Genomic DNA, 14,056 nt, shown 5'->3' with positions numbered 1-14,056 from the left:
GTTGACTGACTTGCCATTTTTTAAAACCGTACCACCACTATTTTTGGACAGAGCTATGAAAAAAGCAAGCAGTGCTTTAAAAAATTGTTCTGGGATGAGGTCTCACTAAATTCTTTAAGAAAATATACTTGTATTTGGTGTGCAGAATTAAGTCCTGTTGTTTTGTCTCCTGAGAGTTTGACATGAAAACACACGTTATGCAGGTGATTCAAATCCATTTAATCTCACTTAAAGAATGTTAATTGCTTTGGCAATGGCCTTCACTCTGATCACTCTATAGACATATAATTAACTATTGGACATATTCAGGAAACTATCTGAGTGATAAGTAGGCAGAAAACAACAATGGAAATTACTTATTATTTCCTGATGAACAGAGACCTGTAGAAATAATGCGAAGTGGAAATAATGGATAAATCAATTTATTCCTTTGTTGTACCTCTAATCTACACTTCTTGGATTGTTTCTTTAATTGTGAGCTTTTAATTAAACTATACAAAGTAATATTTTGAGTTTTTACTTTAATTACATATATACATTCAGGAAAAAGTAAGTCATAGTTGATCCACATGATCAGTTGATGTGATAGCAATTTTTTAAAAGAAGTTTTTTGAAATCCTGTAATCTCTAGAGAGATTATATAAAATGACAGAGCTATTGTTTTGGTTAGAATCCCATGCATAGGCACTGTGTCTGCTGTGAACTGAACTGCTTAAATTTAATCAATCTACTTTTAAAATTTGGAATTTTTGTTTTCAAGAACGACCCACATTTCTCAGGAGACCAATCAACCAGGTGGTTTTGGAAGAAGAAATTGTAGAATTCCGATGCCAGGTACAAGGGGATCCTCAGCCAACAGTACGTTGGAAGAAAGATGATAACGACTTGCCAAGAGGAAGGTACAAACCACATGAATTATTACTGTTCTTTCTGGATAATTTTTGTTCTTAAGTTCTTCATGCAAATTCTGTCAAACTGTTAAAATATGTATGGTTTCATGTATGGTTCATAAGTTCAATGTAAACTGCCCTGAGCCTCCGGGGAGGGCGGTATATAAATATAATAAATAAATAAATAAAATCACTTAAATAAAACACTGGATAGATAGTAGAATACATACTGTAGCAATACCTATCCTTAATGAGCCAAAGCCATGTACTTAATATGTCAGATGATACGATACAATATGATACGATAACATTTATTGTATATAGTCAAAGGTCATTATAAAACATAATTTAAAAAATATGGTACAAATACGAATAAAACAATATTCTCTAATATTGCGTACATGAAATTCTAAACGAGGGATACTGAAAAATATGGTGTATCAAGGTGTAAAAAAGCTTTGGCTTGGATCTTCCTGGCAGCCAGAGTTAAAAGTGCCACCCTATATGAAATATAGGGTTTGACATCTGATAACAGATAGGTGACTTTGTCAAAATCAGAAGTGGGGTATGAGTTCGGTAGTAACTTGGCAAGGAATTTACCCCTGGGTTTGGAGTACAGGGGACAAGCCAAAACATAGTGGGACAGGTCCTCCACAGATGAATTTCCGCATATACATAGGTGTTGGGCTGTGGGTATTTGGAGATATCGCCCAGAGAGCGTGGCTGATGGCATCATTTCAAACCGCAAAGTTAGGGTCATTCTAAGATTACATGTTGTTATGTTTACTAAATATGATGCTCTAGAGTGGTCTTTTAATTGTTTTATACCATGGGGCTAATTGTGATTGCAGAATTGAAGAGTGATCAATCAATGAATCAGTTTTGAGCACCCAAACACGTACATCAGAGATATTGTTTGATATATGCAGTAACTCATCTGGTATGGTACAGCGTGAAAGATTGGAGCTAAAGAAATCAGACCGTCTTTGCTCAATAAGAGCTTAAAACTTTGATGGCTTAAAGAATCTTATTTGGTTGTTATGTCTTTCTTCCAAGATTTTAGAATAGCTAAGTGGGCATGGGCTTTGAGTGAGGGGAAACCAAGCTCTGCCGTCATCAGGGCTGCAGGAGACCTTTTTGGAAGAGCCAGGATACGTCTGAAGAAAAAGTTCTGAATGGGCTCCAAGCTGTTGGTTATTTGTTCTTTCCAGTCCCAGATGTCAATGCCATATAGTAGGTGAGGAATGACCTTGGCTGCAAAGAGCTTTAGAGGTGGGTCAACTAGAAACCCTCCCCTAGTGTAGTAAAATCTCAGAATGGCTCCAATGATTTTTAGACCAGAGGCCTTTATAGTTGCAAGGTGGGCATTCCAATTTAGGGTTCACTGCAAGTGATTCCAGGATATTTAAATGTACTGCACTATTCTATAGGAATATTGTGTATACCCCAAAGAAATTTTTTAGGTCTTTTCCTAAAAACCATAACTTTTGAAGATGTCAGATGAAAAAACCATATAGGGCCTGTCTACCATTAATAATTCTGTTGGGAATGAAGTTTGTCATGAATTAAAAGATTATATCAATTCATCCCTCATGGTTGTTAAAGGAACAGCAATCTAGGCTTCTTTTGCAACTGGTCGTCTTACATATACTTGTTGATGATTGTGTATTTGATTAACAAGCTTAATGAAAGAAATAATAGGAGTGGTTATTTGTATTGTGTTTACTTTTAGAAGGTAAGCTTTCCAGAGCAAAATTTTTTGTTGTTCTGTAGAGCAGGGATAGTCAACCTGTGGTCTTCCAGATGTTCATGGACTACAATTCCCATGAGCCCATGCCAGGGTTTGCTGTAGAGCACCTTCCATGTTGAAATTTCTAATTATGATTTGCACGTAACATGTAGTTTGAAGAAGAGGAGTTGGTTCTTATATGCCACTTTTCCCTACCCGAAGGAGGCTCAAAGTGGCTTACAGTCACCTTCCCATTCCTCTCCCCACAACAGACACCCTGTGGGGTGGGTGAGGCTGAGAGAGCGCTGATATCACTGCCCAATCAGAACAGCTTTATCAGTGCTGTGGCGAGCCCAAGGTCACCCAGCTAGCTGCATGTGGGGGAGCGCAGAATTGAACCCGGCATGCCAGATTAGAAGTCCGCACTCCTAACCACTACGCCAAACTGGCTCTCTGTTCACTGTTAGTCATAAAACTGCCTTTTAAATTAAATCTCCTTTAAGATGGCCATGATATAAAATTCTTTGCATCTGATATTTCAAAAAAAATAGTTTTATTGTTTATTCTTACTTGCTGCTTTTTTGTGAGATTTATTCTTGTTTTCTGTGATAATGCTTGATTTTGTTATTTGAATCAGAATGCTGTATATTTCTCAGTGAATAAAATTCCAATTTTATAGTTTTGGTTAAATGCCTCTTATCACATAAATTTCCATTTTCAGTGCTTGCCTTTCTTTTCATACAATCTTATGAGAAGAGATCATTTACTTAAACTGAGTTTACATATATCTTAAACAGAATTGTACAGAATTTCTAAATTAAAATTATATTAATTATATATTAAGCACCGTTTGCCTAAATTCATTTTGCTTGAAAGAGACAGTGAGCCATAAAAAAGGGAATTGAATATTGATGGGCAAAGAATGTGTATGAATTCATTTTTAATCTTCTTATTTTGTTTGGGTAAAACTGGTTTTGTAAGCAAAATAGTACAAACCATAGGTGGGTTTTTTTTTCTAGTTCAGAACCAGAACTTTTATTTCTATTCTAATTCCCAGTTGCATACAAAGGGAGAAGTGAGCCTGAGGAGTTCCCAGACTCTCTTTCCTAAAGACAAATTAAGGTTTGTCAGAATAAATGAAGTGAGTCAAATAAGATCACATGTAAATAGAGCTGACATATTGCCTGGCGCTGTACCATGCAATCCACTTCGAGATATGTCTGTAAAAGGGATAGAATTATAGTGTTAATTCTTTTGAGCTAGTACTATGGGATTTAAAACTTGGACCTGAACCCATTTTCCAAATACTTTCAAGGCTGACATTTTTGATAGTCATGAAGACTTTTCAGAGATTTGCATTTATGTAGCTTATTATAACATGCCTTATCTCCTAGCAGAGACAATAAACTACATGACATATCACCTTCATAGAAAGTAACTAAATAGATGTTTTTGGAAACATTGGCATGAAAATGATAATGGTAATGGGTGCTGCCACTTCCATGTGATCAGCTGGTTGATACTGAATGTCCATCCCCCCATTGATCACACATCCAGCTTATATTCACATGGAAACAATTAGGTATTTCTTGTGTGGGTGAAATAATCGGATAGTGTTAATTTGTGACTTCCACAAACAATAGTATTCTTTCTGCATTTCCTGGAATCTTATATTCTAATAATGAACAGGGATGGGCATGAAACAGTTTACAAAGTTCATTGTGGGTTTTGGCTATTTGGCTGTTCATGAAGTAATGTTCTTGAATTGAAAAAGCATCACTAATGATGATGGATGTTGATGCAGTTTGTGGCAGTTTGTGAAAAACAGAAAGCATGGGTTTAAAAAACAGGTCTGAGCCATTTAAACCACTGCTTTCAGCTCCCAACAAAAAGCTAAGCTATTTCTTTCAGAGCCATTTAAACCCCTGCTTTCTTTTTCCCACATCTTTTTGTGGGGAGCAGAAAGCAGGGGTTTAAATGGCTCACAGACTGATCAGAATTGATTTAGGAGTGAACAGGAAGTTTTCCAGATGTTTCCAGAGAACCAATTTGGGATGGTGGTTAAGAGTGGTGGCCTCTAATCTGGAAAGCTGGATTTGATTCTCCTTTCCTCCACATGCAGCCAGCTGGGTGACCTTGGGCTGGTTACAGTCCTGCTAGAGCTGTTCTTACATGTCCTTCCCTCAGTTCCATCTTTTGTCTTTAGGGCTCAGGAAGGCAATGGATATTGCAGGGCCCTCATGTGCTTTTAAACTCATAACAGATAACACATGAGCATAGTTTAAATAAATCTAGAAAGGCAGTTTTAATGAGCATCCTATTCCTTGTAGTTTCCCATGTCATCCCACCATCACCTCCATGTTGATAGTCCATGCTGTTTTTGGGAGTCCATTATTATACCAGACCATAGCAGAAAAGGAGAAGCAGGCCATTTCCCCCCACCTAGTGCAGTTCTGCTCATTCTAGAGAGGTTCCATTCCTAGGGATTCAAACTTAATGGAACACTGATATCCTAAGGGTCTGGGCTATATGGGTCTGATGGAAAGTCAAAACATAGGATACTTTAAAAAGAAAGTCAAGGTGAAAGAAAAAGAGCACAGCAAGATCATCCAATTACTCAATCTTTAGCTATAGCTGTAATCCAAAGCTCTGGGGAAAAGAAGGATCTTTTCTAAGACAAACCTAGGAATTAAGAATTGCAAAGATTATGAATGTAAAATAGATAGTGGGATGTAACACATCTCCATTAAGAACAATATGAAAAGCTATATAATTATTTTAATCAAAGGACATGTCCTTCCCCCAGTTCCATCAAAATACTTGGGACATGTTGTTCACCATATTAATTTGTGGTTCTTTATTTTGTTAATGTATTGGCATGAATCCATCAATGTGAGGGCAACAGCCATGCCCTTCTGGGAATGTGTGAATTATTCATCAGTGTTGTCTCACAAAGGAACATAACTATAAACAAGTGCAAATCCCATATAATGCATACAAGGCAGGAATTAGGTAAGAATATTGCCAGTAATCTATATATGTAAAGAGTGATTGGTACTTCTCATAATGTGCTGAACGTTCAAAAGACTCCAGAGCGATCCCCACCTGCCAGGAGCCTTCCAAACATTTAGAATGCAGGGAGAACTCCCCCACCCTCATGGGGTGTAGAGAGAAGCCTCTCTGTGCCCCAGGGGGGGGGGTGCTGGGGCCAGTGAGCTGGGTAGCACCTCTCCCGATGTAGAGAGGAGCTGCCCGGCTCCATGAGTCCCCTGATGCTGCAGGGCACAGAGACAAGCTTCTCTGGGGCAGCGCCTCTCCTGATGAGGAGAAAGACTGCCTGGCTCCTAAAGTTTCCCAAAACCCTCTTGGTTAAGAGTCAAGTTTCTCAGCGCCTTCCCAAGCCCCTACCTATCAACCTGTGCATTCCTCGATGCAACTGGCTTCCCTTCTAGTCTTTCATATTATAGTATGAATTTTCTGAATTTTGCTTTTTCTACAACTACATTTATATACCATGAATTAGCACTAACCTGTTATGTATAAAAGTTGGCTTTAACATGACAATTTAATTTTATAAAGCAAATTCTATATTCTGGGTTGTTACAAGGTTATCCTGAAAGCTGTCCATTTTGAATCTGTGACCTAAGATTAAAATACATCATAAATCAAGGATATAGGAACCTTTTGTATATTTTATTTAAGTTTACTTCAGTCCAAATATTCAATGCCACAAAAGTTAGGGAGGCAGTTATTGAAGTGTGACAAGACAATGAAACAGAAAAGGGAAATTGTATGTAGGTAGCTGAAGTATTTAATATTTTTTATTGAATATAGTTTAAAGTCTGTCTTTTTAAAGTGCATTGTAAAGGAGCATTGCAAAGGCTGAATAGAATGGTATTGGTGTCGTCCTCAAAGAGTTGGGGAAATATAAACTCAGCTATCATAACTGTGTACCTCTTCAAGTGGTTTATTAATATGGCTCTCTCCCCCTTGATGTGCGCTTGACCAAATAGGACTGGCACATTTATAATAAAGGGCAGTGAGATCCCTAAATGATGGAGAACACCAGTAATGACTTCTAACTAAATATGGCCTGAATCAGGTCTCGAGTCTTGTGCTTTACTTAGGCTTAGTTCTAGAGCCATTGTTACTTTCTGAGATGCTGTGGTATGGGGATGACATTTCTTTGGCTTAACATTTAATAAAATTTGATTAGGGTTTGTGCAGCATTTCATGTCTTCAGGTTTCTAGCAAAGCCTAAGAGACCAGCTGTATAGTCTGTAATTACATAGCAAGTGATACCGGATTTTTTTTTCCTGGGGAAGTGGAGAGATTTTCAATTACAAGTTAAAATTTATGACACACTATAATAACTATTTAAACCTTTTACATGGAGGAACATAGGAGTGCCATCTCTTGTGAGACTGATATACTGAACTGAATGAAGGGACCTGTTTGTCAGTTTCTTTCAAAATATTTAAGTATTATCTCATGATATATTTCAGCTCTGAACAGCAGGTTCAATTCAGTAAAAACATCTTCAATGAAATTGCAGGCTGCACTTGTGAGTTGCATGTACAGATATTTTCTGATTAGATGCGTATTTGGCAAAGAATTAAAAGAAGTAACCATACCATCAAGAAAGAGGTGTTTGTTTACACATTTCCTCTGCCGTGGAACAAGGCAGGGAAACATTCACTGTGAAAGTGATGTGCAATTACTGCATCACTGAAGTGTTACTGTGGATTAAGAAACTGCCACTATGGAAATCTAAGGAGCAGAATAATGCAATATCTAAAGGGGCCATTGCCACTGCCGAAGAGGAACGCCACCAGGGACCTGGCTGGTGGGAGAGAACTCCCAGCCCTGACTTCTCTGGGCAGTGTGTGTGTTGGCATGGCAACAGGGGGCGTGGCTGAGCTAGATGTCAGTTAAACTGATGGCCTGACATTGCTCAGCCTCTTTTCCTCCTTAGGGCGCCTGAAGACGTGACACTTGATAGAGGAAGGGGAATCTAGGTGGGGGAAATGAGGCTTCTATCCCCCCCCCCACACACACACACACTCCCTGCAGGTTCCAACAATTATGCAGGGGGGTGGTTTTACTCTGCAACCTTTGGGCCCATCATTTAGTGGTGTGGTGGATCCTGGCTTCAGTTGTACAATTGGGGCAGGACTGGGGCAGGTTTTTGAGAGCACATCTTGGTGGCAGGAACCATCTGGACCACCAGCCATGGACCAACTTCCATGGGAAAAGGGTTTTTTCCGAGAGGGTTTACACAATCAAGCCCGTCAGAGGTGGTATTCAGGTTCACGTCTGTCCACCTACCATGGAAATGGCAGTTCTTCATCTTGTTTACCTGTGATTCCATGGGGTCCAGGATACCAACAACCCACTCTGTGAATTTTGATGGAGTTTGTGGCAGTTCTTGCCGATTCATGAAGTTCTTGCTGATTCATGAAGCAGGGATTTAAATGACTTTGAGCTATCTGCTTTTTGTTCTTCACAAAAAAAGCTGAGTGTCAGGGAGCTTCCTCCTGCTCAGCTGTTTAGTTTAAATGCCTGGAATCATTTGCACTGCTTTCTGTTCTCCACAAGAAGTACTGGGTAACAGAAACCAGAAGTTAAAATGGCTGAACAGAAAGCTTTCTGTTTCCCACTACTTTTCACAGACTGTTTATGCACTGGAGGTTTCATGCTGGGCTGCAGGCTGGAGTTTTAGTCATAGCAGGTTACCCGACCTCTTCCTGCACCCACATGGAGGGGCATTTGGCCCGGTGCACCTCATCTGCCCCTAATTTGTTCTCCTGCATGGGCGGTGGGGCAGTGAATTTTCTAGTGCGTAAACGGTCATAGGGAGCAGAAAGCAGGATTTTAAATGGCTCATGAACTGATGTGGGCCAGTTCAATTTGCAAACTGGCGTATTGGTTTGTGGTTCAGCCACAGACTGAACTGAACCTAAAAAATTCAGTTTGTGCCCATCCCCATTGAATAAGGTTTGGATTTATTTTAAAAGTAAGATATACTATTTGGCATCCCCAAGAAAGCAATAGCTTCTAAAAGAATGTTAAGAAAGAGCCAGGCAGTACTTTTACTTGCAAACCAGCAGAACTATTGCTTGGTGAGATGGTTTGAAACAGTTGGGTTCTTCAGCCAACACCTGACTATTATGTCATTCTTTATTTGCACCGGATGAATCTTCTCCTTTATTTCCAAGGGCCGAATATATGGAATGTATTGTTTATTGTATTTTCAGACAAAATTGGCTTTCAACATAGCTCACAGCAGTCAAAAGCTATATTTTTATTTTTATTTTAAATTCAATTTAATTCTCTGAGCACAGGGCATTTGAAGTTCAATATAAATTATTTGTTTTATTTTTCATATTTTTGATTAGTGGTGGGAATTGAATTCTATCCACATTTGGAAAATTTGGTGAAGACATATTCTGAAAGTAATTAATTTTAAACACAATTATCTGTCCTGAAAACAGCTATCTCTGAATGCTAGAAATAAGTATCAAAGCAATTTCTGCAATACTTAGAATGTACGTCTAGCAATATGCAGTATGGATGCATACATGCATGTACTCATTTGCGCTGAAAGTCATGATCACAAAGAGGCATAAGGACTGTGTGAGCCTGCCTGTCTGCCTGCAATAACATTACACAGTAATTTATGTATGTACATATTACTTTTTTTCAATTTTCACTTTCACAGAATGGAATCTGTACAAGTTCAGGATGTTTTGGTTCTTCAACCATATTGGAAAAATGAACATAGGTGGGCTTTGGTATTAGTACACTCAGTCATGGGTGGCATGTCAGCCTCTGTACCTGGCTGCTTTCGTATGCATGAAGATGGCAGGTGGCAACTAAGACCAGGCCAAGCTGGAGCCTTCTGCCAATGCAGGCAGGAACTGAAGCTGGGGGAAAAGCAAGAACAGGGAACTGAGGCATCAGGATAGGCTGATATTCAGAATGTCCTAGGTTCAATTTTTAAAATTTATTTACAATATTTATAGCCCACCTTTCTCACCAGGACCCAAGAGGGATTACACCAAGTAAGTCAGTACAATCACAAAAATGGGACATTCCCAGCATCTGATAAAAAGGATCAGATGAATAAGAGTTGTTTTTATACCCCGCTTTTCTCTACTTGAAAGAATCTCAAAGTGACTTACAATCGCCTTTCCTATTTTCCCCACAACAGACCCCCCCCTTGAGGTAGGTGAGGCTGAGAGAACTCTGACAGAACTGTTCTGTGAGAATAGCTCTAACAGGACCATGATTAGCCCAAGGTCACCCATCTGGTTCAATGTGGCTCTCAGATAAGATGCTGCTGCTCTTAGCCACTACCCCAAGTTAGCAGTATGTGATTTCTGTCTGAGATGCTGAATAGTCACTTCCAGCCTAAGTAGACAGTATTTATCTTGATAGACAAATAGATTAAGTATAAGGTAGTGTACATGTGTATTAATGTGTCCACAAGGAGGCACCAGAGTCTTGATAACTATAAAATACCTTGCCTGGGCTGTAACAAAAGCTGGTTTATAAGAGATCTTAAAACAACAAAGTTAATTTTCAGAGTTATAGAGGGGACTGATGGCCAATTCTTTATGGTAGGCAGAGTAGTTTCCTGCTCTAGTCAAACCTAGAGAGTTATGTCTTCCTCATAAGGAAAACTGGAGTGCAAAGACCTTAGACTGCCAAGTTTGTGTTTCTTTGCCTGATCCAGACTTTAGCTATGGCTGTATGCCTCTATTGTTCCTGGGATCCTGGGGAAGATTGCAGGGAGACTGAGGAGTGCATGAAAAGGACCACTCTGAAGGTCTCCTTATCTATCTGTATCTCTGACTGTGGCAGAGAGGGTAGTGAATCTCTCCTGGTAATCCTGAGATACAAGAATTCTTCAGTATAATGGGGACTACAGAAGGGTTCATCTCTACCAAGGCATCCTTCTTGTTGTCCAATGAGTTTTCTGTTGACAGGCTGAAGAAGGTCATGACATGGTGTAATACTAGCATGCTTAGTCCCATCCTCCCTCTACATTCATCCTGGGTCTATAAAGTTTTATGTTTGGTATATAATCATCAGCTTTTGTAGTGCTTGAGTTAGCTACATGAAAAAACATGTAATTGTTACTGAAGAAGCTTTAGAGTGTGCCACAGAATTTAGGCATTTCTTAAGGCCTTAAAATCTTTGTGAAACATCAACTCCTATAATCTCTATACTGTTGGGATTTAAGTTGTTTGGATGTGGCTTTTTTGGGAATATCTTTGCTGTTAAGAGGCAAAATTGGAGGCCATAAGAAGGATGGCTGCATCTTCTTTGTGTCACTTTTTAAAAATAGCCTATGAAGTTTATGCAAAAATGATCTCCCACTACTCATCATTAATGCTTTCATTATGTTACGGTTGTTTTATAATTGCCACTATCTGATGATTTTATAGGCTCTCTGCTGAGGTTAAAAACAGTGTCCTGAAGACACAGGAATGTGTGGGAAACAGTAAGAAGCCAGCTCAGGCTTTCATAATTATTTTTAAAATATTTAATAAATTGTATAAATGAGATTTGTTTTATGGTAAGGATCTACTAGGAAAGAACATTTTGATTCCATGAACGGAATGCTTAGGTATATTACCGAGACACAACCAAGGGGAAAATGACCTTTCAATGAAATATGAGTTAATAACGGTATTATGCTATGTGCTTTGGTCAAGTTAATCACAGCACAGATTGTAACTAAAAGCAGCCTTTTGTGTATTGCAAATTAATTAGAAACAAGATTTTCCCCTCTGTGGCATGAAGGATCTAATCTTTGGTTACATCAGCAGATTTTCAATTTTAATTAATAACGATTAACTTTCTTAAATAAAAGGGCAAAAGGGAAAAGAAGGTTTCTGATATTCAGCATACTATATTCAGTTTCATCGCCAATGAAATCTGTTGTGTTTTCTATTTTCTTTGCTACCCATCAAGAGAGATTAACTATTCATACAAAGCATAGAAGAGGCAACAGGATTTACTTAACAGCTTGTCAATTAAAGAAAAACAGCAAGTGTATTATTTGTATGTTTATATACACCTGGAGAAATTAATGACAGTCGTTAGATTATTTTGGCATCTGGTTTTTGTACATTATGCTGTATAAGCTTATTTATTTGGGATTTGAGTGTCTTGCATAGTGCAGGGGCTTGGAGTAGATGACCCACGGTTTCCCTTCCAACTCTATGATTCTATGATTTAAGTAAATTAAATATATAGGTTTCAACTGGGTACTGTTATTACATAAGAGGGTAAGAGCTGGAGAGGTAATGAACTTTGGGAAGGGGCTTAGCATGCAGAAGGTCCATGTTCAATCCCCTCCCCTCCATGCTGCAGCACTAGTCGCCTCAGGCGTCTTTGGGTGCTGAAGCAGCTGCAATCCTACCACAGACTGTTGCTGGTTGGTGCTGGGGGAGAGAGAACCACAGTGCTGAGTAAAACGACAGCCACAGCGTCTATGGCGTATATTGTGCAAACACTTAGAAATCCTGCTATGGCTTATTTTATGGGCACATCTTATTTGGGGGGAAACAGTATATCAGCCAACCTTCTGGTCATTTTTTACTTAGCTACTGTTGGACTCTGATAATTTAATAATTTGCTGTTTGAAAATTAAAATGACCAGGCAGGGCTATTCAAATTTCTGTATTGGCTCAGAGCAAGGCTAACCCTCCAGTCTTAGTATAGTCCAGCTGTATAACAGATTTTGTGTCTGACAAAAAAAAAATGATTATGTGGTGGGGTGTGGATGACTTTACCCCACTGAAGGGAAGAAACCTTCAGGTAAGTTCCAGTGTTTTATTCTCCTTCAGTGGGGGGAAGTCATTCAAATTGGTTATATGCCAAAGTTATAACCAGGGTAGGATACTCATTTGTATTTTTATCCTGTTCCACCACTATGTTGATGATGCTTCTGCAGATTTTTAACTAGTCCCCCCTATAATGTCTTGGGCAGTTATAAAAGGAGGACCAGGTTACAGCTCTACTGACTTTTTCCACCAGAGTAACAGTGACCGTGACATTTGGCAGTCCCAGGCCATGCACTTCATATGATTTTCCAAATACAAGAGTTAAAACTTTTTAACTCAAAGGCTGTGATCTGTGAGACACAAAGAGAAAATCCCTTGCCTAGCCTTTACCAGCCCATTTAATTAGATACACAGAGCCTGTGCCAGACTTTCTCTTTGGGATATCATAGTGTAGAACAAAAGGATGATATTGCTTGGTTAACATGATAAAGGGGAAATATCTTTGACTCAAAGGAGGAATCCCACTTATTTATCACTGAGACCTTGTGAAATATAAACAATTCCTTCCTGGCCAATGAAATCCCTAACTCAGAATTCCTTCTTGCAGAAGTTATTTCTGCAAGATTCAGGATGTCTTCCAAGAAGGAAATTTTGGATTCTGATAATATGAAAAGATCATAGAGATTTGTTCAAGGCTTGTAATCCTTTAGAAATGTTCTCAATAGGCAGCAATTGGCTAATGTGAAATGCCACCTGTATGGATGCTGTGAGGAAAGCCTAATGTGCCTATGAAAAGAAAAATTAGGCAGCTTTTTGCAATCCCCCACAATGGCTAGTACTGCAACCTGTCTTGTAAGGCAGTGGCCCCCAAACTTTTTATCACTGGAGACCACTCAACGCTTGACAATTTTACTGAGGCCCGGTGGGGGGGGTAGTTTACTCCTCTACTCTCAACCACTGCCCTAACGCTCTCTGATCGCTATGGCAATGTTTAGATATCCCTTCAAAATAAGATACAGACACGTCACAACAATGAACATTTTATTTTCATGGAAATTTTAACTCATGACAATGACAAATCATGAACCCTGGGCTTGTTTCTCTGCAACGAGATAGTCCCATCTGGGAGTGATGGGAGACAATGACACCCGAAGTGTGTTGTAAAGGGCCAGGGGGGATGAAGTAAAGGGCCGGGGGGGGGGAGAAGGAATCCTTCGCAGCCCACCTCCAATTAGTCGACAGACCACATGTGGTCCACAGCCCACAGGTTGGGGATCGCTATTGTAAGGTATCCAACCTTTGTGTAGAAAGAAAATGATGTCTTTGTAAGTTTTCAGTGGACGCAGCTTTTTAGTACTGGACCATTTTTGAATGTCTTCCATGAACGATTATAGAGATGACTGGAAGCAGGTGGTGGTGGGAGGGGATTGTTTATTTTAATGCCCCATGATGTCAAGTACTTAACTTGAAAGGCCCAATCTTTCTAAACCTGCCAGTTCAATCTCTAAACTGTCAGCTGTAGTCAAGTAGGACCTGGATGCTTACATGATTCTAGGACAAGAACCACTAATCTTGGCAATCGCGATGGTGGAACTACTGACATCTTCACTAGCTCTGAGACCCAAAAACTCCTGTGCCAG

The 14,056-nt window shown here is 39.3% G+C and overlaps 1 protein-coding gene across 23 annotated transcripts in view; it reads left to right on the top strand.

The window, feature by feature from the left end:
* Positions 1–14,056, top strand: part of ROBO2 (roundabout guidance receptor 2) — a 1,095,356-nt gene that overhangs the window by 902,407 nt on the left and 178,893 nt on the right. For all 23 annotated transcript variants that reach the window (XM_077342393.1, XM_077342394.1, XM_077342374.1 and 20 more), the window contains one exon: positions 761–899. In XM_077342393.1, coding sequence (XP_077198508.1) covers positions 761–899 — 139 coding nt within the window. The remainder of the gene's footprint in view (positions 1–760; positions 900–14,056) is intronic.

The sequence above is a fragment of the Paroedura picta genome, chromosome 6 (genome assembly GCF_049243985.1).
Source record: "Paroedura picta isolate Pp20150507F chromosome 6, Ppicta_v3.0, whole genome shotgun sequence".
NCBI lineage: Eukaryota > Metazoa > Chordata > Lepidosauria > Squamata > Gekkonidae > Paroedura > Paroedura picta.
This window is presented reverse-complemented; position numbering and strand designations above follow the sequence as displayed.